Below are 25,982 nucleotides of genomic sequence, written 5' to 3' on the forward strand. Positions count from 1 at the left end.
CTTTATTAAAATAATCTGCGACTGGAAATAGTTTTGCGCACAAAAGGCGAGTTGAAAAAAGTATGTGATAAAACACACGTTTGTTAGGCAGCAATAACCTGGTAAACAGACAACTTTTAACATAATTTTTACACCGACAAAACTGTACTATTTTTGGTAACAACATAAACCGACGATAAGAATCCATTTATTACCCATTTTTAAAAAATTATGATTAGATTTAGTTCTGTGAATTAAGGTAAAATCCCAAATATAAGAAAGTCTTATATTACACTACTTTTGCAGCCCGTACAACAACGTTTACGTATAGAGCCATCAAACACAAGGCAACAAAGAAAAAATGCAACACGAAGCTTGGCGAAAAAGACAAAATAGTTTCGCGTTTCTAGTACATAGAAAACAGCTCTGAAAAGAATGCTCGACAACTAATAGGACTGTATAATATAATTTCAAACTAAAATCCATGCAAAATACACTCAGATTTACCATGATTATCGATAATTTCTCTATTCTGTTTTCTGTATTTTAAAAGTTCGCGAATAAGCCAGATATAGGACTTTTAATACGAGTTTTAACCTCTGGCACGTTTTGAATTTAACGCTGTAATGATACAGCGAGGAACAAGAAGAGCTTCCACATCAGTTCCACGGCTCGGACTCTTTTCCATTTGCGCATTTTTCCTTAACAGTTTTAAACACCAGGGATGTAGTAGGCAATGTTAGCAAGGGTGTCCGACTAGAATAAATAAACAGAACAGCTCAAATTAGATAAAACAATCATAAATGTCATTGTAGCCCTTTGAAACAAAAGTGCTTAATGGACAAACAGAAATTGTTATTCTTTCGATCCGTAAAACATATTTATCAAAAACAATTTTCGTACGAGCGCAATCAAGTCTAATCGTTAAAAAATGAAAAAAAACAATATAACGAAATTGTTTTTTCTTTCGGCTTACCATTGTGGCTTCGGGAATGGCTCCTTCCAGCTGAGGTATTTGGTTAGTGAGCGACATGAGCGGCGCCATGGCACACAACAAGCTGTCAAGTAGCGTGGGCAAAACGCCGCTCATCGACGAAGGGCTGGCCGAACCTCGCACTTTCTTGCCTGGGAAATACACAACAGCTTGCTTATATTGTTGAAAAGCCGAACGACAACGGTTTGTTTAAATGCGAATTGAGACGATCACTAAATTGTCTTACATTGGCTTGATCAGTGATTAAGACTCTAGGATCAAACAATGCAATATGTTACACAATGTACGCTTGATACGTTTCATTTCGTCTAACATTGGTCTTAACTTGACAAAAAATATGCCTTATATGTGAACACGCTCAACGTCGCATTAACAATAAATTAGGATAAAGCAGGATTTCTCTATCGGGAACATTCTTCCCCTTTGATCATGCGATATTTAAAGGGGCACGAGCATAATATATTTTAATTGTTCGTGTTGTGGTGTTCATTACGATTTTGTGGAGCTATATTGTACCGTTCTGCATTTTTTAAACGTGAGCAATGGGAAAAAATGTTGAGAGCCCATGAATGGTTAAGTAATAAAAATTAACAGCAATAGTAAAAAAAATGGAGTACTGTTTGGCATGCCTTCGATCACTTCAGTAATCTCTAATGATTACAGTTTACGAACAAAAACGTGGCTCCCAAGACATATGTTTCCCAATACCGCCCACTGATATAACATTTGTCGTGGATTCTTCTACACCAGGGATGTCCAACCTTTTAGCAGAATGGGCCGCATTGCCACTTTCAAAATTTCTATGGGCCGCAAAACCTCTCAAATTAAAGGGGTGACGTCATAAGTTACGTCATATCGTGACGTCAAAAATAACTTATCTTATAAACACCCGCTCTTCCAGAGTGAACTCATGCGCAAATATGCAAGTAATCTGGACCTCATTTATTATTTTTATTATGGCAAAGCGCGTAAATTTATGTGTTTACATGTTTGGGCTGATACATTTCCTTAAAACGGTCCGAAAAAATACACATCTAGAAAAACACGCATCTTGCTTAGCAATGGTGTGTGCACAAAGTGTTCGATGGATGTTGAAATGCGTCATTTGACTCGATTATAGTCTCAGAAAAAAAACATAAGATTAGGCCTACATCTAACAATGCGAGTTTTACACGTTTTGATAATAGTCGAAACAATTGTTTTTAATAAAGGCTACTGAAAGTGACAATAAGTGGTGGGCCGCACTTAAACATCAGGAGCAATGCGGCCCGCGGGCCGCAGGTTGGACATCCCTGTTCTACACTGTCAAATGACGACACGTACACCAACGGCCATCGCTCACAGGCCCAGGGTAAGCCTACCTATGTTAAGCAGAGATTCCCCGAGCAGGTGGAAATGTGCGGCGGCGTCGATGGGGTCGGTAGCGGGCGGGGGCAGCTTCTTCAGCTCGCGACGCATAATCTGCTCTGGGTTCTTGTGAGGAGGATAGGGCGCCAACGAGGCGTTCCTCAACTGCGTCTGTCGCGGCGTCGAAGCTGTAGAGTTAAAGAAGAATATAGAAAGTGAACAAAGCCATGTTTGCTGACGGTGAATATCAAGTTTCGCGTTCATTTCTTCTACTTCTTAATAAGACAGGTAACCCTATGTGCTAACACCTAATAAAACAGCTAAGCAAGTAAATCCTGTACCACGATAAACTGCTCAAAAATGGCATAAATCAGCGCAAAAACAATTGTGCTTCGAAATCATCATAATCTAGTCCTAAAATTGAATTTGTTTTGCATATTATTGTTTTGATTGAATTTTGTTTAGTATCACTTGATATTTTTTTGTTTAATATCAATGCTCTACTTGCCTTTCGGTTGCCTTTTTCTTGGCCCGGTCTCGATCATTTTGCTTCCCTGCTTTCGTTTGTTTGGAGTTTGCACGTTCTGCATTTTTACCACCATCTTTTCGCTCCGATACTTCCACATCTGTATTTTAAGGCAAGGTCACGCTACTTTAGGATTGTTTACAACTGAGCAGTTAATTTTAATGGCTTACGACGGTTTTCCAGTGGACATAGTATTTAAACGATTAAACCATTTCTGTTTTAGAAATGAATTAAAGAACAATAAGCAATCAAAGAATTATAACTTGGGTCAACTGGAAATGCATTCGCAGCGTTGTGCGTCCAAGTTTTCAATTTTATAGTTCTACGCGCAACAAAGCGTAATTCATAGCATCTTTTGTTGTAGTACAATTCTTATTACGAAAAACGAAGCTAAATTCGGAATTTACTAGCTTAAAGAACCTGTTTTTCTTTTTCCGGTATTCTCTTCCACAAATCGCCCAACTTCTTGCTGACATCGCCGAACTGCAGTCCCGGGTATTGGGTGGCAACTTGCTTGCGCATTCTGCTCGACCACAAGTTGTACCCCGTCGTCTGGCGCTGTTTCTAAATGCCGATAATAACGAGATATTAGCGAGAGTAGCCTAGTAGGAGTGTTATACGTGGAAACGAGCCACCGAAAACAAAAAAAGCTGGCATATACTAAAAATATGTTCTTCTATTTATTTGTCACAAATAAATACCAAAATAACTTATTTTCAGTATATACTATATGACTGGTAGCAAACAGTGGCATAGTCTGAAGAATGCTCAAGTATCAAAGTGTAGTCGTAGAACGATTTTTCAAATTAGTCTATACATTTTCAAATCATTTGTGGTTCCTTAATTTTAATAAAATTCCTTTTCACGCCAGTTACTGAGGGCTTCGTTAAGTGATATATTACAAAAAAGTATTGCCTTTTCTTCCTGCTTCGCCAGCTGCTTTTTCTTCTGGGCTGTGAGGCGCTTCTTTTTGAACTGAGCAGAGTTGACGTGCTTTGCCATCTTCCGGGCGTGGTTGGCCTTTCGCGCCAGATTTTCTTCGGCTGTTATTTCTGCACAAAACAAGGATTTGGCTCTATCTCGCCTATTGTATATAAACTTAATGTTGAAAGCGTATTGATAAATCATCAGTGGCTACATTTTTCTTCTTAAAGTATTACAGATCTTACGAAACGACCCTTTAAAGCAGGGGTGTCCAACTCAATTATGCAGACGAGCCAACAAAATAAAATAAAAAACATTTTTTTTTATTTAATCAAGCAAACCATACATAATTGACCAAAGCGGCTTGCGTGACACTTTTTATTCAGTCGCGTGCCACATTTGGCGTGTGTGCACCCCTGATTTAAAATTATATATACACTAGTGAAAAATTATACTGTTATAGAGTCCAAATAAATATACTAAAATTTCCTATTTGGTATATAAATTTTCTCGTTTCATTTAAACTATCTTTTGCCCGGTTTACATCATGTATATATGCAGGGCTAAATGTGAAACTACGTTTTCATAAAACCATACGACAAAAAAAATCAGTTTTCAGCAAAGGCAATATCCAGCATATGTAACAAAACTCAACAACTGTTTATTTCAAAACGGCAGCAGTTTACCTTCTTCAACATTAGATTGTTCCTCCTCTTCCAGCACTTCGGGCTCTTCATCCGCAGCGACATCCTCCCAAGAGACGACCTCTCCCTCATCCACCTCGACAATCTCCTCCTCAATCACCTCGCCATCCAGTGGCTGAACTTCCTCCTCAACAACCTCTTCTTCGTCGGGGATTATCTCATCAACAGGAGGAGCGTAGGGAGAAGGGGGTTGGGGTGGAGGCTTAACATGGAAAGTCAGTAATTTTACTGGAAGAATATTATATTATAATGTATAAAAGGGCGTGTCTTTATGGAATCCAAAACCATTGGCAGCAGGTTTCTGCTTGTGTCTGATCCTGGTTTTACTGTTTTTTAAACTTTGAGTTTTATTGTTGTGGCGGCCTAAAAGTAAATGTCGGTCATTTTTCTGGAAGGATTATTCTATTATAGTGTATAAAAGAGTATATATTTTTATGGAATCCAAAACCATTGCAGCAGCCAGCAGGTTTATGCTTGTGTCTTATCTTGGTTTTACTCGGGTTTTTAACTTTTGAGTTTTATAGTTGTGGCGGCTTAATAGAGAAATTCGGTAATTTTACTGGTGAGATATTCTATTATAGTGTATAAAAGGGCGTGTCTTTATGGAATCCAAAACCATTGGCAGCAACCAGAAGTTTCTGCTTTAGTCTGATCCTGGTTTTACTGGTTTTTAAACTTTGAGTTTTATTGTTGCGGCGGCTTAAAAGAGAAATTCGGTAATTTTACTTGTGGAATATTATATGCGGTACTTACATCGCCAATATCCACAACTCATCGATCAAAAATTTTATTGCGTCTTTTAATGGCGACAAAATCAAAATTGTGGAAAATCACGCACTCGCCTTTTTTGGGCGATGGCAGTGTCGCATTAATTCAGTCTGTGTTGGTTGAAATATTCCAAGAGAGCTTAATAACTTATTTATCTCAGGGTTTTCAAGTAGTGTTAAGTAAAGCGACCGAAACTACTTTTAAAAAGTTTGCAGGTATGGTAAGCAAGCGTAGGCGTGTTTTTATGGAATCCAAAACCATTGGCAGCAGGTTCTGCCTGTGTCTGGTCCTGGTTTTACTCTGGTTTTTAAACTTTGTGTTTTATTGTTATGGTGAGATATTCTATCATGTGTAATTGAACTGTTTATTTCATAATGAAAAATTTGAGGGGTGCAAACTTCAAAGACCTCCCTCCCCTCGGATGACATACAGGCCTAAATATGAAAGGAATTCATTGAATTAAAACAAATTATCACTGAATTGGTGATGGCGGTAGAATTTTATTAACATATGTAGTTTTTTTTTTTTTTTTTTTTTTTTCCGACTTGGCTACCCCTGTCTGTACGGTGATGCTTTAGCAAAGGTAAAAACACTTACCGATTTAACTGAATGTGGGCTTTTCTGATAGTGTGATTTTGGGGGACGTCCTCGGCCTTTTTAACAAATTGAACAGATTAAAATAAAACTAAAATAAACCATGATTAATACAAATAGATCACACATTTATTAGTTCAATTCGTCACATTCAACAACAAGATTTAGTTACATTTTAACAAAGTTTGTTTGGCCTTGTATTATTACCATACCTCTTCCTGATGAAGTTTTTTTCTGCCTTGGTTTCTGTTAACAAAATATTTTTAAGAAAAATTATTAAATACCCTATGCTTTAAAAATAAGATTTTAATGCTTTACCAACTAAAACCAAATAGATTCAATTTTCTCTACGCTTTGGACACTTGATTTAGCCTGAGTTGCATAATGCACACCCGTTCTTTTAAGAACAAAATGTTTCTTACTATTACTAACATATGACATAATTTGTGATGACATATTTATGACTTTCTATGCCCCTTCCTTCAAACTAAAACCCCAGATCCGCCTTTTCAACAATTGGCCTGCTTTAAGAATAAAATTGTTTCCGATGGCCTGCAACTAAATGTAGTTGGACCACGCTGTTCTCAACCCAACCTTTGTTTTCATTCTTGCATTTGGAGAGTTTAGACTGGGCTCCTCCGAATCACTTTCATCCAGTTTTTTTATGACAAACTTCATTTTAAGACCTTTATGTGGTGCTTGGGTTTTCATGGGCTTGGCCTCCTAAATATTCCAAGAAATATTTATTAATTTAGCCTCAAATATGTATTTTCGAATTGTTGAAAACAAAATTGTCATATGTTGCAACCTTCGAAACAAAACCATTGTTTGTCAGGCCAGTGTCATTATAACGGTCTACATCATGTTTCTGTTGATCATACAAAACAAACTCAATTGTTCATGTTGTTTTATGCTTGACAAAATTCACCACAGAACATTACTTATTTTTATGAATGAACAAAACAATGCCTACAACTTGCAAAAACACTCACAGGCTGCTCAGAAGATTCTGTTTCACTTGATTCCACATGAAATGATTTTGGTTTCTCCTTTGATTTGCGACTTATCTTAATCTTTAAAGTTCCTGTGCAAAATATAAGTCTTAAAAAGAATAACTAATTTCCTACGGCCAGTTTAAAATGAAATTATGTTTTACCTTTCTTAGCAGTCTTTGCAGTGGAAAGAGCATTTGACACCCTTGCACTGTAACTCATCTAAAGAAAAAATTGCACTGATTTCAGATAAGGATTTGTCCTTGTCATAAGTCTATCCCACACATGAGCAAACCATAGCTTTGTTAGAACAAACTGAGTAACTAGGTATACATAAATGTCATTATAAATTATATTATATAGAAAATAGCATATTAATGCTAGCTAACATTTGACAAATCAAACTAATCTAAAGTTTTACAATTAAAATGATGATCAATATTTTGTTTTACTTGTTTTTTAAGTGGAAGTGAGCGAATGGAAAATGGTGAACCAGGTGACATGCCACTCTCAGAGGATGATTGGCCCTTTCTGTATAAAATGCATGTATTAAAGACAAGTTTTTATTTCTCCTGAGCGCAACATAAATAATTTGATAAAAAATACTACTATAATAGTCCTAATGATATCATTTCAGACAAATTTACCTTCTTTTTGCTGGTGGCGAGGTTAATTGAGGTGAACTTGAAGCTTCATTTAATCTTCCTGGTCGTTTTCTAGGTCTGTTTAACTTCTTTGAAACTTCAAATACTGCTGATTCATCAAAACCCTTAAAACAGATAAAATGACCGAAATTCATTACAAATGTAGTTTTTTAAAACACTAAGGATTTTAAGCAACTTACTTTTCTAATAAAAAAATATTTTTTTTATTTGTAAAAGTAACCTCAAAGGAATCTGAATCTTCAGAATCTGATTTGTCAAATATTTGCTTAAGTTCTTCTTCCTCATCTTCATCATCGTCGTCATCATTTGATCTTCCATCATCAGTTTCTTCTTCATCGGACACAGAACTGGACTTTACTTGACTTTTACCTGATTTAGCTGATGCCCTCCTTTTCTGGCGAGCCATTTTTCTTTTGTCTCTCAAATACTGTATTTTTGGTGAATCTACAAATCAAAACCAAAATTGCTTATTGTAAACCTAAAGAAGTCTTAATGTTGATTGTTAGCACAAATTTAGAACATTTAAGCAGGCTGGTTTCCAACCATGTATTGTGAGTGAATGAATTATACGACACCTCTATAATATCCACGTTATTTTAGTTACGTAAATTGGTGAAATACAGGCTGTAGAGTCCGGGCTGGACTCGGGACTCGACAAAATCGCACATTTGACTGGAGTCGGACCCTGGTTTATTTTTTTGACCGGATTCAGACTCTGGTTATTTTTAACCGAATCCGCAGCCCTGGTTAAACTAAATCTGATTGCATACCTGCCACACACAAGAAAATACCTTCATACATGAGAAAGTGACAAATGCAGACTGGGTACACTTATGTATGTACAATTAAACGGCACAGCCATTTGAAACACTATACCTGGATCAAACGACATTGGTGCCCCCTGTTCCATTCTGTTGTCCTGATGGGTTTTTGAGTGAAGGTGCTGTATAATGTTGTCCTTGCGCAGTGAATACATAACTTTGTTGCACCATTTGCAAAAAAGGTTTTTGCTCCGCACAACAAACTCATCAGGCAATTCCTTGGCACGAATTTGTGCAGTCATGTTCAGGAGACTAGGTGGCCTCATTGTACTTTACAGAAATATGCAATGACTAACAGATAAATTTATTAGTTTTCAGCCTAAACAATAGTAAATAGTGCATGGAAGTTAATGCGTTTAATTGAGATTAGAACCATTATTTTATAGGACAGCTTTTCTGTTGCAACATATTCAGAGACCAGTCTGAATTTTGTTGCAGGTGCACACCCGATTCATTTCTAAAAAGATAATCACATGCACACTCTAATTTTATAAAAGCGAAGTTTTAGTAGGATTCCAAACGTTAGGCGTACAAGAAAACTTGACTGCTTGCCTCAAAACTTGACAGGAAAAAAATCCCAATCTCTGACAAACAAACATAATAACGATTTAGTCAAATTTTACCCCTAAAACAGACTACAATAACAAGAAAACATTCACAAAAAGCACAAACTGTTTTTTCATATATATATTGGGGTACCTGCTGCAAATAATGTTAAACTTTAAAACTTAATAAATTTGACTTGCATATATTCAAAAATGTAATGTTTATGATATTAAGTCGGGTTAGGTTCAACATTTTAAGCAAGGTCATTTTTTTGCCATAAAGTAGTAATATTCTTAGACTGGAAAATCGCCTCTCAAAACAAATGTTTATAAAGATGGCATAACCCCATTTGGTGTATATAGTGGTTATAACGCTAGACATTTATAGCAAAATTTAGATTTAATGTTGTTCGTAAGTAATGCCAAAGTGAAAACCAACCAACCCAAAAATATTAAATCAAGGTTGTGTTATGTAAAGGCAATTGTGATTGAATAAACAATACACTTGTGGAAACTATAAAACTGAATGTTGTATCCTTTTCTGTGTCTTTTCTGTAGCGAACCTACCGATGTACCGATGTGCATCCACATTCATTGAAGCGTGCAGATCGGCTTTTTTCTATTTTGCAATTGTACATTTATAAATGCTAGTTTGTGGTGTGGTATGACTTAACTTAACAATGTCGCAGATATATGCAATAAAGCACCAACCGCTTTACTGTCAATAGAAATACAATAACAACAAGAAAATATAGAATTAGAAATAATAACACAACATTTAAAAAACTTTAAACACGTAGGCATATTTTAGAACTTTTTATTTTTGATGTTTAATTGCATAATTTTTAAATGTTTAGGTAATTAAGTTGCAAATAAAAATCGCGCAACTGAAATAACGTTAATTCTAAACTTGTATGGATGACAGGTGATCAATTACTACCAAAAACTGTGCCTACGGCTTAAGTTTTCGCGTTTGCTAGATTATATTTGCGAGGCTAACCATATATAACGGCAATGTTTACGAAATGCGAAGCTTAAAGTCACAGAGTGTGCAAAAGGCCATTCTTTCAAACCTGGACCTCAGTAAAATTGAAATACAAAAATACTTTCTCCGTAAAAACTACAGGTGGCGCTGGTCTAGAACCCTACCACAGTTCTAAAATCAACGCACAAAATTTGAGTTAGGATGCGGGTTAGTATTTGGGTGTGGGTGGGTCAAGTATTATTATATTCCTAATTTAATAATAATACTTGAACCACCTTAACCCAAACGCTAACCTGTACCCTAACCCAAATGGTGTTTCGTTGTGGTAGGATTCTAGACCGGCGCCCTACAGGTTTAGTTAATAGCCGTCTTATGGCGATTTACTTGTTATTACGAGCTAAAAACGAAAAGACTTGATAATACCTAGGGTTAAGTTTTTTCGTGCTGAATCAAAAGTTGCAAACCGCTCTTTTCGTCTTGGTGTTTTTCTCACGCATCAATAGCTAATTCAACTACCCATGCGCATCGTTAGCCAAATGTTTCTATGTCGTTGATTGAAAATGAAATATAGCTGTTTATAGATACTGTTTGTGACCTTCTAAGTTTTTAAATGTATGATATTTAAAAATTTTTATTTTTTGTGAATATATCAAACAATATTACAGTTTAAAACATCATTTCATGACTTATTTTCCCCTGAAAGTCGTATACTTACGCTCTGCTCATGTGTTTATAAACAATCACACATGTTTTTTTGCAACCTCTTAAATCTCTTAGATGCCTGGCTAATTGTATTTAACATACCGTTTGTGTGTAATTTTATATGCAACTTACACCATGTGACGAACATCAATATAGGTTTTACTTCTGTTATAAAGTCGAGCCTTTATATAAGACAACATATGGCTCTAGGCCTCCTGACTGCATTTTTATTTTATGGCGGCCAAATATTCGTGCCAAATGGTACAAATGTTAATGAAAAACTACTCCTCTGATAATTGTTAACCAACATTGCCGCAACCTATCAAATTGCCTACTTTAGGGTGATTGACACCGAACACTTAGTGCAAATACACTGAATGGAAAAGATGCAATGAAAAAAAAATGCCAGCAACAACACAATAAAAAGCAATTTTTGATAATGAATAGTGTAGCATGCTAAGAGCATCATGTTGGTTTAATGCTCATGGTGTTACCCTTCTTGTGAATATTCCATGATTAAAAAAATAATATTTTCCTGTAGTCTGCTATTACAGACATGACACTAAAATTAATTTGATGGCTTTCGGATATTGTGTGGTTTGTAAGTGCAGACTTTTTCACATAGTTGTTTGCAACATAATTTTTGTGTGTTTTTTGGCGAGTTTTGGTCTCTCAATATATGTAAACTAAATTACAATCCGCACAGGGGAGAGGGGAATGAACATGCAACGCCTTGTTGGTCTTTTTCTATGTCAGGGACACGCCAATGAGCAAATGTCTAAAGCAAGTGTCGCTGCAATATATACTCATAAAAGTAAAATGGTCATAGCAATTTCCAGTTTTAAACATGCTTGGCTTATACCCTATTGCTTTTCATAGTGTTCACCCATGCAAATCATAGGCAGAGTTTGATATGTATTAATGATTTAAAGTTTTTTATATTAACAGGTTTAGCAGAAATTGTTCAAAAAACAATTGATAAGGTCTGTCTGGTTATTTTGCTACAATAATGAGTAATATTATTTTGTTTTTATCCAGGACTTCATTCTTGGTTTAGTGTGAATAATGATATAGTTAAGTAATAGAAATATTTACAAAGACAATATGAGTGACGAAGAATGCTTTCCAAGAGGCCGCAAACCAACTCAGACTGTTTCTGCAAGTGAGAAGAAGCGCAAACTGCAAATCGATCGCCCAGAAAGCCTATTTAGAGAGGTGATTTAAAATAACCTAAAATAAAAAAATTCTTATCTCTTCTTTTTATGCAAAACAAACACCTAAATCATGCTTCATTATTAGTTAAGTGGGTAGGCAGTAGGCACACACTTTTTTTTAAATATTAACATGTAAATATTACATAGCAAAACCTAATTTAATTTATAAAAGGCATGAATTTAGATTTTACCCATGGTTGGCTATAAGTAGAAATCCTCTTTTCTTAAAAAAAAATCACTAATTAAGGCCTGTTTCATAAGTCATGATAAACACCAATTTGGATAAATTTTGTTAAGGGTTTTAGTTTTTATCCATTCTCTTGAAAAAAAACCCGATTCAATGTTAACTTTTTCTAGCAACATATTTCATCTTGCTTCTCAATGAAGAAAGTTATCTACAATTTTCAAGATTTTTGTATTAAATAAATTTGTCAAATGTTATATTCTAGTCCCCAAAAGTAGTTGAAGAAAAGAAGAGTAAAGGAAAGCGATGGAAGAACGAGATTGAAGAAGCTGGGTGGTCGAAAGTCGAACAAAAGGAAATCGAAGAGGAGGACAGCTTAAAGATCAAAACTGTGGAGTTTCTACAATATAAAGTAAATATAATTTTGTTAAAGCAATTAGGATTATATGTATTAAATAGTAATCATTAACTGTGTAGTGATGTTGGTAAGTTATATCCTCTGTCCCATTCATAGGCGCCGAACATGGGTGTGCAGAGTGTTTTTAGACGCTCTGAAGTTATAATAGGGCATTAAAGCACCCTGGAACTTGACCAAGCTACGTGCACAATTAGTGTGCAAAATTATTTCCTATTGCTTAGTTTTAGAACACTAAAAGATTGAAACTTTTCGTGAACTACAACGTAGGCACGAGCCCATAAACCCCAAAACTATATCTTTTTAAATTTGCATAAATGTAAGATTTTTCGATTTAATGTTATGTTTGGCCAATTTACAAACTTTTTAGCCTAAAGGCGCTGTAAGTCACTATGCTAAATAATATGTTTCAGTCATAAAAGCTGTTATCTAACAACTATTCATTTTTGCACTGCTTATAGAAAAATTGCCCTGGAATTCCGAAAGTTCGGCACCTATGCTCCCATTATGTGCTACTTGACACATGCCAAAAAATTCAGTTTGTGATGTGACACAATATTGCTTTTGTTTCACAAAACTTGTATCTTTTCAGAAACTTCATGATGGTATGCTGATCCTTGGCTGTGTAAAGGCTATTCATGAACTTGAACTTGTCATTAGTTTGCCGAATTGTCAGACCGGCTATGTCAAGGTCAACAGAGTTTCGTCCTTATACACTGAGTTGCTTCAGGCACAATTGCAGAAAAGCAATGTAAGTATGTTTTTTGTAACTGCTTACATTTACTGATTATTGTTGCGGAAACTTGAATTTTCTGTCAGTATTGCTAAAATGTTTAAATCAAAGATGACCAAACCATTAGAAGCTGCCACAGCAGGGCACATTTATTTAACAAATCCATAATTGTCTAAAACAATTCGTCCCAATTTAGCATCCCCTTTTGTTTTAGCATGAAACAATTACAATTAATCCAGCTGAGAAAAATGTTGGTGATATTCATTTCAGAGTTCTGACCATATGTGTGACATATGACTCTTTGCTATTAACAAACTAAAAAACAGGACTCCTGGTTTCTGACTGGGTTGCCACTTCTGGTTTATTGTTAAAGCTTATTGACATTGCTTTATTTGCCAAAATGTATACAATTTAAACAAAGATTACTGCGATAATTTGCCACTATTAACTGGATTATAATTTGCCACTATTAACTGGATTTTGTAAAAACATTGTTGTTTCCAGACTGAGGAACAATCGCTGTGTGACATGTTTCATGTTGGTCAACTGCTTGTGTGTTCTGTGTGTGACTTCAACCCTGAAAGGAAAAGCATACAACTTTCCATTGATCCAAGTGTTACTAATTCAAGTAAACCTAAATCTTAATAGTACATTTTACTAATTTAAGTAAACCCAAGTCTTAAAAAGTTAAAATAGTAAAACTTTGGTTTAAAATTCCAAACTTGGGCTTCAAGCAAATGTTTTCTTAAAATGTGTCACAAAACCCAGAGGCAACTAGGTGAAAGGGAGAAATAACACTGCAAGTCTTTTGGCACCAAATAGGTTATTGGGCTTGTTAAGCAATTTTTTTACAAATGTCTGAATTTTCAAACAATTAAATTAGTATTTCGTAACCTTTTTTTGGCGAACCAAATATTAAGCTAAAAATATAGCTTTGGTGACCCAGTTCTTTTCACTGAACTTTTTGTAAGATTAAAGAGAACAATACACAAACAGGACAATACTTCCAATTGTAAAATTTGGGTTTAAAGTTTCAAACCTGATATCCGGCTTAAAATAGTTGTAGTCACTGCTTATAGCTGTTTATTCTTTGACACTACCTGAAATATTTTCTTAATTGTTTGTTAACAGATTTAATATTTTCAACAATCAAACCTGGAATGATGTTGAGTGGCTGCATTAAATCAATTGAAGATCATGGCTATACTATAGATGTTGGCAAAGGCGGCATAAAAGCGTTCATGGCTCGCAATCTTGCAGGTTAATGTTTAAGCAAAAAAAAATTTTTTAAGTTAAGTACACTTTTAAGGTATAAACCAGATGCAAACATAAAATGCATATTTTTCTGTTTTTAGATAAAAATACGAAAGTTCAACCTGGAAGTGTTATTCGATGTACCGTTATAACAGCGCGTGGTGGAGGCACAATTCTTACCTTATCGAATGACCCTCAAAAGTTGTCCAGAATGCTGGTAAGTACTAGTATTATAAAAATGTCCACCCTTTATCGTTTCTAGAAGTTACAACTGTTATCTTTTTGACCAGTTGGGTTTTAATCAAACAAGTAATTTCAAGATAAATAGCAAAACATACTCTGTATTTCCATACATTTCTCAAATTTCTTCGATTTCTTCAATAATAACTTATAAGTAGGGCAATTATTTTTTGACCTAAAAAATATGAAATTTTTACCTGAAAAATTAAAATTTTGACCTAAAAATAATTTATTTTGACAAAATTTTGACCTGTTAAAAATACGTTGATTTAAATAACCTAGGCGTTGTTAATCACGCGTTTTTTATACCGTATATTGCTCTAATAAAGATATAATACGGTTAAAATGAATGATAAATTTCAAAATAACTGAACGACCAATTTCAAAAAGCTGACTTTAGTTTTTTTTCTATTTTTTAAGCGATTTATGTGCATTTTTATTCGATTTTGACTTGAAAAAATTTTGACCTAACGTGTAAATTTGGAAAAATTTTGACCTAACTTGTAAATTTTGACTTCTTTTGACAAGTCAAAAAATAATCGCCCTACTTAGAAGCCAAAAACACTTAACACAAATATACCCTCGAAATGTTCAAAACTTGAATAAATTGAAAATAAAATCCAAACAAGGTTTTAGTTTATATACTTTTATTAATTATTAACCTATAATTTTGTATATTAACATGGTGTAATGCTAAAACCCAACTTTTTTATCAAAAAATGGGTAAGTTGTTTGTTGTACAGTAAAAACTATATGATATTTTTGTACTAAAATATTGGCCAAAGTATCGGCCCACATTTACCGATACCGGTATATCGGTAGAAGCCACATATCGGCCGATATTATTAAACCGATATACCGGTCTATCTTTGAACTATTCCTGACTGCTGATTTGTTCATTTACCAGTGAATTGGGTAGTTACTGTTTATATAAACTGTGTAAATAAAGATGAACTTTGTCACTGCTGCATAAGTAAATATAGCTTTATAAAAAAATCTTGTTGACCCATTAAAAAAGTCACCATAGACACCAAGTGTTCCATGGATTAAAAGTTAAGAAGCCCTAACCTAAAGCAAGTTTAAACATACTATTGGGAAAGGCTTTTTTTTTATTTGGGAAAAGCTTTTTTTTTGTATTTTTAGCATAGAAACAAAACATTACAAATCTTTAGGCCTCTGTGGAAAAGTGAGACTCAAGGCAAGACTCAGCAGGTGTATTTATCAGACTTTGTGTATTGGTGTTTTTATTATTACTCACAGTCCGTTAAGCAGGTTGGAATCAACACAATACATAATACACAACAGACATTAGTACTTTGAGTCAATGAGCTTGGAAATTATGCACCTCTCATCGGTTTGTATCATAGGCTGTGGACCCTTGATCCCATGCACCCACCTGCTTACATTCCGACTCATGCCTTTGTAGGCTGCATTTTCATCATTTTTTGCTGTTTTATGACTGTCACCCTCACAGTGCCTGGATTCCTTTTGTAAAACATGATTGCACATCATTTTTTTGCAGTCGTAAAACTTGTATGTTGGACTCTTACACTTCAAGCCCCCTCTCATTGCATAAAGTCAATGAGGGGTGATTCCCTTTCTCCCATCCTAGCATACTCAAACGCATTAAGATAGTTGCGACCCATTGTGCTTACGACTGCCTTTCTTTTTCCAAAGGTTGTTATGGCAATGGGTTGACCAATGTTGTTTGATCTTGTCAAAAAATTCTTCATAAACCACCCACCAGAACTAAACATGCTTACCCTGAAAGCAGCATGATTTATAATTTTAGAGATTACAAAAATACATAGCCAGTCATTTAATTAGAACTATTGTATTCTTTGAAATTTAGGCAAAGTCTATGAATCTTAGGTATTCAATGGTCTATGCAGAGTAATAGGTTTCATCTACAATTTGTCACACACAGATTTTAAGCTATTGACATAAAGTCATTTTTGTGGTTTCAGTAATCACCTGTGATTTCCATAATCACAAACAAGCACATTTCCACAACAATCGGTGGTAATGCCAAGTGGTACTCGCAGTTGACCACTTGCATGTCCAAATGTACCAAACTTGCTTAAGTATTGTCCATTTTTGTCAAATACCTTTATGCAATGATTTCTGCTATCACAAACCAGAATCTGTAAAACAAGTGTAGGTACATCATGTTACAAACTTGTTTAAGTAAAAATACGGCAACCTACAGCCCACGGGCCAGATCTGGCCCACAACGCAAGTCATACGGCCCGCAACCTATTTTACAAATGGGACACAAGGCCATTCTTTATATTTTTTGGCTATTTCAACTGTCTAAAGACATTTTTTGCGCTTTCCTGCATTGAGTGTAACACGTAGTTAGAACGCCTAGTTTTATCCTTGAATAACAGTCGTTGCAGTTGGTATAATAAGTTGAAAAGTCTACACAGTTAAAATTTAATGGCCCGTAGAGACCTTTCTGAGTTTGCTTTTAGCCTGCGACTAGAAAAAGGCTGCCCAGCCCGGAGTTAAAATATCTAGCTAGGTATAGCTGATGTTTTATAGCCAAGTTCTTTTTACCTGGTTTCTATGGTTAACAGTCACATAATAGGGTTTGTTGAATTGGTTTGTTCCAACTGCTTGTAGTGTTGTTATGAGATGCCCATCCATTGAGTGCACTGTTACTGTGTTTGACTCCATGTCTGATATTATGAACCTATAAAAAAAGCAATATGCTGCTGTGCAAATCTTCCAGATGTACTATTAACCCTGATAAATGACCTTATAGTTTTATTTGTGTGTATTTATTTTACTTTGGCTTTGAGACTACTGTTTCTTATCCATGTATTTGTATTGCTAATTAGTCAGAAACATTTATAGCATATTTGTAACTAAGTATTTACCTATTGGTGTGATCAGTCCAGATTCCTCTGCACCATCCGAACATTCCACGCCCAAATTCACCCATATACTCACCCTCTGGACTCCACAGCCCCACCATTGACCCGCAGCTAACTGCTATTGTGTCATGGCCAGTGTAGCACACTCCTCCTGAAAAGTCAATTAAGAATAACATTTTTGTGAACTTCTAAGCATTCATTGTATTTTCCATTTTACCTGGAGTTAAGTTTCCTGTGCTGATTGACTTAGTAAGTTGGCCTGATGTATTAAAAAAATGTAGCATTTTCTCCTTTGTATCTGTTACAACGATTTTCTGTGAAAATTAAATGAATCATTTTTATAGGTTTTCTATACTTACTATGATTTAAACATCCGCATTGTAAAACTGCTTAATCTATGTTTTAAGGATCTTTTTTGAAATAAAATGACTGACAAGTAATATATATATATTGCCTACAATGTCAAACCTCGTGTGCAACAGCAATGCCAGGCATGTATTCGCCCACAACTGACTTGCCATCCCTCTCCAACGCTTCATCATTTCCAAATGTCCAACTTACAGATACATCTCCCCAATCTCTGAAGTCCGTCCAGGGATGGATGGCTTCATACCGCATTTGTTTCTTTAGTTCTTCAATTGACCTAACAGTAACATGCAGTTGTGGATCAATCAGTACTTGAATATATTTTGCTACCATAATTTTGATACTTTTTTGCCATTGTTAGGTTTAGGATTAGAATTGCTAGAGCATAGCCTTGATGCATAAACGAATTAGAAGCTTTTATAGTTTTAATTTGCATATACGCGTGACACTTCTTATGATTTGCATTTTTTTAATAGGGGTTCAGGTAATCTTTGAAATACAAATTTAATTAATTTGTTTTTAGGTTTGTTTTTCTGGTCATAAAGCTATTCGTGCTGTCATATCTGTGTACTGAGTTATTTCACAAGTTTGCTATACAAATAAATGTAACTAAAACGTGTACCTTTCTTGGTTGGCATTGCGAGGTGATAACTTGGGCGTATAAACGTTGCTACTGTAACCCAATGCTTGTAGCGTTTCACCTGCCAATAGAAGCACTTTTGTTAAACCTTGCCACACACATTTAATGGACCAAATATTGGAAACTTTGGTTATTGTGCCGGAAAGATGTTTATGCGGCTTAAAATTGCCCCTTTGTAATCAAGTTCTGCTAGAATTGCCCGGCTTAAATAACGGTGTACGCAACTGAAATTTTGCTCTTTAATCATATCACGGCGTTGTTACTCGAAATGCGCGGCTACTTTGAATAAGAACTGCGCGGGGGATATATTGGACTTGTTGGTAGTTACCTGCTTCGTTAAACGTATCCTCTAAATTCATGTGTTCGTTGAGCTGCAGTTTTGTGCTTGCTTTTGCGCATATAACAGATGGAGACCATTCCTCTTCAATTGGTTTGTGGTCGTGAGGTAGAACGATTGTATCGACGGGTATTTTAACTGGTACTTGCGCTGGTGTACGGTTTGGTTTGATTGAGGATGGCCTAGATAGTTTTTCTTTTGCTCTTGGCTTTTTCGTTTCTTCGTCCAACCCTTGCTGCGATCCTTGGACTGCAAGAAAAAATAAGTTGCTAAAACTTTATGGCGCAGTTTTCTTTCTAGGTTATTATGGAACTTTTAACGAAGTACACTGACCTTCTGTCCTGCGCGACGCTTGTCCACTCGTTTTAGGGAGGTGGGCCAACCATGAGGTGTGTGATCCGGCCGTTATTTTCGTAAAAGTGTGGCACTGTAACGATTCACAGGAACAAGAGATCAGTGTTCTATTAGAGCAAAAACTTCTGGATTTCGAGTTTTACTTTGTTGGAGTATTGAGCCAAAAAGACGCAAATACAAAAGCGTTCTCGCGAATATAAAAGCGTTATAGCGTTGGTGAATGGTTAAAATATATATTTTTAGTTGTTCTTACATTTTTATGTCATTGAAAGCGTCATTTTGCAGATGCTTACCAATCATTTTGAAGAAATGAGGTCATAGTTTTTTAGAGAACCGCTTTTTATTTAGTTTGATGCAGAACTCGAACAAGATGTAGTGTGATTGGCGTTATCGTATTCGTTTTTGTACCGCCCTATAGCGGCCGTCTGCCTTTCAGCCCTTACTTTTCGATTGCGTTCTCTCCCTGTTCGACTTAGAAGTGTTCGATCTTGAGGTGGGCGGGGGTGGTGTGGCTGGAGGCGACACCTGGATCTTGTCGGTGGCAGTTGACGCGTTCTTCGGCTCCCGACTGATGTTGAACAAACTCTCGTACACATCCGGTCTGCAAATTTGATTTTCGTCAAATCGGAATCAAAAAAATTGTAGTAGTGGAATCATGCCAAAAAATTGTACAATTATCTTTGAGTAATTTTCAAGTTACACTTGTTAAACGTGGTGGGTTATAAGAATAGCTTCATACAATGCAATCAGCTTGATGCGAAGAATGTGACTAACTTCTGTCAGCGATTAGATTGTCGTTTTGAAAAAAAAGAACGAAACGTGCTTTTTTATGGTGTATGATACATAAACCAGAATCAATAAAAAAACATATCAAAATTTGGAAACAAATGTCTGAAAATGCACAACAAGCTAAAGTTAGGGTTTGAGCATCCATTTATTTTTACTGGACATTGTTTGACTGAAGCTACGCTTGATTCATTAATTGAAAAGTGTAATGGCGACGTCATGGACACGAGTGGTTCACTGCAGCAAAAGCCACATAAACACAATTGTTAGACTACTGGCGGTTGCATTTGCTTCTTTTTAATGCTTCACTTTAAGTTTATTTTGCTTATTTCTTTAAAAGTTCTTCTTCATCAAATACTGCACGGCGCCCCACAGGTTGGAAATCACTTATCTAGCGCAATCCTGGCTTTTCACGTTACACTTACTTGTGTCCCGCCGCTTTGAGCAGTTGTATGAGGTTTCCTATGGTTGCGTCATCCCGTTTCCAGTTCTTCCATTCCTCCAGGTACGCGAGGTTGCACTTCCACTCAAGCTCGGTCTGATGACCCTTTTCCAGTCTAAGCCGGCAAAAAATGTTTCGCTTTAATTACGAGGATTTTTGGCGTGTTTTCTGATAGTCTTATATGCAGTGTTTTAAAGACGCAGAAAACGTTGCTTTTTGTTTTTATTTTCGGTTGCAAACTTGCTAGGAGCAAGTATATTGTTAGTAGCTATCAAGTTGGTTCATAATGGGGCAATTTGGTGGCTGGAAATCATTTAATTTAAAATGTTAACCAATGTCTTGTTTGATATCGCAGTGATGTAAAGGCTATTATTTGCCTCGTCTGATTTTTGCTTAAATCACTTTGTACCCGAGCACTGGGAGCAGCTATATTCGTTGCTTGTGCCTTCGTTAAACGAACGCTTTAATTACCAGAATTTTCAGCGTCGTTGCTGCTAGTCTTATATGCAGTGTTTTACACATGCGGAAAACGTTGCTTTCAGTTTTTATTAGCGGTTGACAAGGAGTAAGTATACTGTTGGGTTGGATTGAGAAATGTGCAATTTATAGCCTGGAAAACAATTAATATCGAAATCTTTGCCCATGTCTTGTATGATATCGCAGTCATGTCATGTAAAGGCTATATTATTTGACCTCGCTACTTTTTGCTTAAATCGCTTTTTCCCGTGCAGCTATATTCGTTGCTTTAAACTTTTGTTTTTACAATGTTTCCTGACCTTGTAGCACTTGTATTAACACCAGACGCTTTAGCGAAGGGCTTTCTCATTATACAAAATTTCCCTTATGGCATTTACTTGAGCGTTTTGGAAAGCGGGTTGTTGACTTTGGGCAAACCCCTGGCCAGCTTCTCCAGGATGTCGATGGTGACCTTGCGTTGCAAGAGCAACTGTTTGAGCGCTTTCTCCGACGAAGGCTGCTCCTTCTTTTGCGAGCTCGCTCCACTTCCCATGTCAACAGAACCGAAGCGCTGTGCTATTTTTCTTACCTGAGCGCCGTCATACTCGAAAGCATGTTACAGATGTTAGACGTTTATGGCATTTTCGCCTTTTCTGCAAGTGTGTTATTTAAATAAAGCTGGGTTACACTTTTAATCATAGAGTATCGCTGGCTAATTATATCCCACATCGGATATGGTACACAAGACAAGCGACACTTTTTGTGGCAACTTGGGTATACTAGTTCTCACCATACACAGTTCTAAAATATGCAAGGTCTATTTTCGTTCTAGTTTCTAAGCTTGCAAAGTTGTACATTAAATAGCTCGTGTTTTTATATGTTTTACAGGCGAAAACGGAACACGGGATAACGCTGGATTCGATTTTTCCTGGTACCCTGGTCAGCTTCACACCTACTAAGGTATGTATGCCAAGCAAATGTGATTTGTGTTACGTTTTTGCTTTCACTTGTATTTTTAAAGTCCAACGGTCAGTCATATGGTAAAACCGGATTACAACTGTTTTGACGTTCACTTTTACTAAAGCTGCACTGATACAAATAACTATACTTAACTAAAGGCTTCTTCAAAAAACGTAAATTTTCCTTTGATTATAAACACACCAGGAAGCGTTTACATTTACTAAACCAAACTCGTAACGTCGAAAATGTAGCATTCATTTAAAGGCACCGATTTTTATAAACCACGTCTTCACTGAGTTTTACGAACCACGTCCTCAAAATTCCCGACATTATTCATAAATCAAACTCAATCTACCATTCCTTTTATCGTAACAAGTCAAACCGGTCTACAACTACTTGCCTTTGCGCCAATACACAAAGCCACGCCATACAGCTTAGAGCTGGCGAGCCAAGCGCACTTAACAAGGCGTCCTTGTCCTTTGCGAGTTATTTGTTTCTGCGACTCGAGCACCGCTCTGAAACTGTCCAAACCCCCCTACAATAAATGTATGTTTCTCCATCAAGAATGTCTAAGTTAAACGCCCGACGTGCTTCGTTATTGTGTAAATTGGTCATCTGCCACTTTTCCTTTGTGATTTGAATATGGTCAATGCTTAAGGGCACTCACGCGGTCGCTCGAGTGCTTCTTGGTAATATCATTAATAAACAATACAAATAGACAAAAGCCGATTGTCCGAAGAAAACATTTCACCCTTCTTCATATTTTGTTCTCGTCCCCAAGGTAACCGAAAGCTTTAGTTTTCGCACACCTAATTTACTGACGCTTACCCTAACTTAAACCAGTGGTTCTCAACCGGAGTGCCGCGGCACCCTTGGGTGACATTTCTAATCCTCAAGGGTGCCGCGACACATTTGGGAATCTTTGATATCTGATTTTTTGCTAAACTTTTACAACTTTTTGTGCAAGATTAGAGTGAAATAAATCCATTTATAATTTCTCACGTTGTGTAGAGTTGATGTTTGTTGTTCCAGTTCCGTTTATGGTGACATTCTTGGGAAATGCCCGCGGAAAAATCTGATAGGGGTGCCGCAATCTATTTTTTTATTTCTGAGTGGTTCCGTTAGCCATAAAAGGCTGAGAAACACTGACTTAAACGCATGAAGCGTCGGCTTTTCCATTCGATTAAACTATTTTACTTAATGATGTAAACGTTGTGACCAGGCCATAATATTGTAACGTTTTGCGGACTTTGATCAGGTTTATTGCATTTAAACGTTGCTTTAAACTTCGAACCCGTCTCGCTAAATTAACCAACGGCAACCGCCCGTGTCAGTGTTTAGTTGCACAAATCGATACGCTGTGGCAGGTACCAGTTGACATAAACATGTCTCTCTGAACATTTATTTACACGACTGTTGATCTAAAGGTTACATTTGTCAACTGTAATCTGTCTATTAAAACATCCAAACTTTCGGTGTGTAACAATTTAAGCGCCCATTATGGATCGTCAATTTTTGTTAGGACTTTTTAAATATTTTTTTTAGATGAAGTATGGCTTCCATGCGTATAGTTAGTTTCTTCTCTCTAAACTAAAGGTACTGACTTATAGTAACTGACGATGCCACCAGTATAGGCGAAATATATATTCCTTTAACAAAATGTCTGATCCTGGTTTCACTCAGGTATTTAAACGTTGAGTTTTATTTGTTCTTTTTCTCTCTAAAGGGTCTGTATGTCGTTAAATACATTTTTTAATTGTACGTGAACCGATATTAACGATTCTGCCGTTGTTGATTAATATTTCATTTTTCTTCTCCAGACGATTAATGAAGGTACAATCGGCAACTTTCTGAACTTCCAAGGCAGCGTTTCAATCCTAAATGCCAAAACTGAAACGAGTCCCAAGGGTAATCCCCAAGACGGCCCCGAAGAATCCCCCGAACCGCAACCCGGCGATAACCAGCCGAAGAAGAAAAGACGCAAAAAGAAAGAAAGAGAAAATGCAACCGAAAACGGAGCGGAGCCGAAACGTCGCAGCTTTCAGGATGACGTCACGGAAAAGTCGGTGACAGCCTGCGTGCTCTACGTCACAGCTGGCAAGCACGTAGTTTTGACGACGAATCCGAAAGTTTGGCGCCAAGACCTGAGGAACGAAACTATAGCGACACAACTGGTATGTGACATAGTGAGATACTTTTTTGCAAAGATAAAAAATGGTATAATAATAAACTAAGCATTTTTGGTGTGTATTTTTTTTTATAAATCCGCTCTTAAACTTTTACCCCTGGGCGTAATGTTTTGCAGGAAAAGTACCCGATTGGTCGCAAGTGCAAGGTCAAAGTGGCCAGTGTCATCAAAGGGATGTGCGTTTTGTGCCAGGTTTGTACAAATCGAGTAAAAATAAAAAGCAATAAGAGCTAAACACCAGGTTATTATTAATTTCTGTTTCTAATACCAAGCCTTTCCAAAATGGAATTGCGAGCCAAATCGATTTGATTTTGGGAAGCCTAGTTTTATACTATGCGTTTATTTTAAATAGCATTTGGCTTTTGAGTGTCTAGGTCCACCGCAATGAGGTTATTATTTTTTAAGCAATATGCAATACGACAAAAGCAGTACTATTACCACATTGGAATGCGGACTTTGATCAGGTTATCAGCATTCTCCCTTTGCTTTTAACTTCGAACCAGTCGCGCGAAATAACAAATATGCGGGAGCCTGTTCCAAGTGCTACAACATCGTCACCAAGTGGCAGGCGCCCGCTGACAAATTCGTTGTCTAATATACACACACCTTTGCAGAAACTATAAGAATTTCAGTAATATAGGACCGCTTGTCCAGGGTTACACTATTGGCCTAATCTAACCAAGTGTTAATTATTTTGTGCTATCCAATGTGTCCAAGATATTTGCCATTAAGCTAATTATTACCTGACTGACATCACTCAAAGTAACTTAATGTTGCGTTCTGGGTGGGCAAATTTATCAATTTAAAATGTGACACATAGTGTCAGCTTCAGTAATAAGAGGTTATTTAAAAATCGCAATTTCTGTATAACAGTAAAAAATTGTCATGGTACCCATAGAAATCTCAAGTTCTGTTTTTGCCTCTTGATTTTTGTCAGGTTGAGAAGAACGGGCCGCATTGCGTGATGTACATGCGCAACCTGTCGGACGAGCCAACTTCCGACGACCTGTCCGCCCTGCTCGACAACAAGATGCTCAAGGTGCGCGTGATTGACAACGTCATGCTGGACGCAGTGCTCGAAGTGAGCATGAAGCAGTGAGTGTTGCTTCGTATTGGTCCCGGCTTTCGCACCATTCTTGTTGCCAAGAACATCCGGATGATTCCGAGTGTTTGTCAGCTGGCGTACAAATACGGCAGTCGTGGCTTTGGAAAAGCCTAAAAATGAATTGTAAAGCAACGCTGGCAGCAATGCGGTTTCCACAGTACATTAAATGTCAGAAATATTATTTAACCTATTAGTGTTTTAAAAATCGGGAGCTACGGTACATAAATTTGATTTATCTAACTTAATTTACTTGCATATGTTTACCTTTATTATTCCTCATCCAATGAGGTTTGTATTCGATTTCACATGTGTCGAATCTCATTGCAACACCGACACCCTTTCAAGTCTTGCACGATACCAAGCCCAACTATTTTGATGTTGTTGCTCGCAAAATTTTAAATTAGTATCTTTTTTGTTAACATTAGCAACCTTGTTTTGAAATTGGCATTTTTGGATTGCAATCTTAATCTCTGAACTTTTTTGATACGAAGTCGTTTCTCCGCTGCTACAGGATCATTGTTTTTCTAAAAAGCAGGTTTATTAATCAAACATATTAAATTGTGCTTCCACAAATTCTGCTATCTGCGAAGAACTTTACCGTGGGTATTTGAAATATTTGCTCTAATTATGCGGACTTTGATCAGGTTACCAGCATTTTCTCGTTGCTTTTAACTTCGAACCAGTCGCGCTAAAGTGAATTCCAACCACCGGCGCTTGTGACGAATGTCATAACAACGACACCAAGTGGCAGGCGTCGGTTGACAGTATCCACCGAAACTACGCAACTCATTTTTTTGTTATGCAACAAACTATTTCGGAACTTTTTTCGTTTATATCCTTTATATCCACCTGATATAAACAAATGAAATGTATTGAACTCATT

At 36.5% G+C, this 25,982-nt stretch overlaps 3 protein-coding genes across 3 annotated transcripts in view; 1 reads left to right on the plus strand and 2 right to left on the minus strand.

The window, feature by feature from the left end:
* Positions 1–92: 92 nt before the first annotated feature.
* On the minus strand, positions 93–8,617 carry LOC146163796 (uncharacterized). The gene is made up of 16 exons (XM_083382097.1): positions 8,370–8,617; positions 7,714–7,937; positions 7,476–7,597; positions 7,281–7,359; positions 6,993–7,050; positions 6,829–6,920; positions 6,431–6,559; positions 6,049–6,082; positions 5,840–5,895; positions 4,457–4,676; positions 3,758–3,898; positions 3,267–3,412; positions 2,829–2,946; positions 2,335–2,508; positions 956–1,104; positions 93–735 (listed from the first exon to the last, which is right to left on the minus strand). The coding sequence occupies exons 1-16, from the start codon at positions 8,578–8,580 to the stop codon at positions 691–693; spliced, it is 1,998 nt and encodes a 665-aa protein (XP_083238223.1). The 5' UTR covers positions 8,581–8,617; the 3' UTR covers positions 93–690.
* A 2,983-nt stretch (positions 8,618–11,600) lies between these two features.
* Positions 11,601–25,982, plus strand: part of LOC146163797 (protein RRP5 homolog) — a 44,085-nt gene continuing 29,703 nt past the window's right edge. Inside the window, exons 1-10 of the mRNA XM_083380592.1 lie at positions 11,601–11,761; positions 12,210–12,356; positions 12,952–13,110; positions 13,597–13,720; positions 14,224–14,352; positions 14,448–14,563; positions 21,735–21,806; positions 23,627–23,980; positions 24,112–24,186; positions 24,932–25,089. Of these exons, the coding sequence (XP_083236718.1) occupies positions 11,651–11,761; positions 12,210–12,356; positions 12,952–13,110; positions 13,597–13,720; positions 14,224–14,352; positions 14,448–14,563; positions 21,735–21,806; positions 23,627–23,980; positions 24,112–24,186; positions 24,932–25,089 (1,445 nt within the window). The 5' untranslated portion in view covers positions 11,601–11,650. The remainder of the gene's footprint in view (positions 11,762–12,209; positions 12,357–12,951; positions 13,111–13,596; positions 13,721–14,223; positions 14,353–14,447; positions 14,564–21,734; positions 21,807–23,626; positions 23,981–24,111; positions 24,187–24,931; positions 25,090–25,982) is intronic.
* Positions 16,152–21,399, minus strand: LOC146163798 (uncharacterized). The gene is made up of 11 exons (XM_083382645.1): positions 21,245–21,399; positions 20,374–20,505; positions 19,606–19,763; positions 18,800–19,057; positions 18,454–18,532; positions 17,934–18,108; positions 17,683–17,779; positions 17,469–17,616; positions 17,146–17,281; positions 16,561–16,730; positions 16,152–16,350 (listed from the first exon to the last, which is right to left on the minus strand). Exons 1-11 carry the CDS (start codon positions 21,397–21,399, stop codon positions 16,152–16,154), a joined length of 1,707 nt encoding a protein of 568 aa, XP_083238771.1.

Source organism: Ascidiella aspersa, chromosome 2 (genome assembly GCF_963924565.1).
Source record: "Ascidiella aspersa chromosome 2, kaAscAspe10.2, whole genome shotgun sequence".
Lineage (NCBI taxonomy): Eukaryota > Metazoa > Chordata > Ascidiacea > Phlebobranchia > Ascidiidae > Ascidiella > Ascidiella aspersa.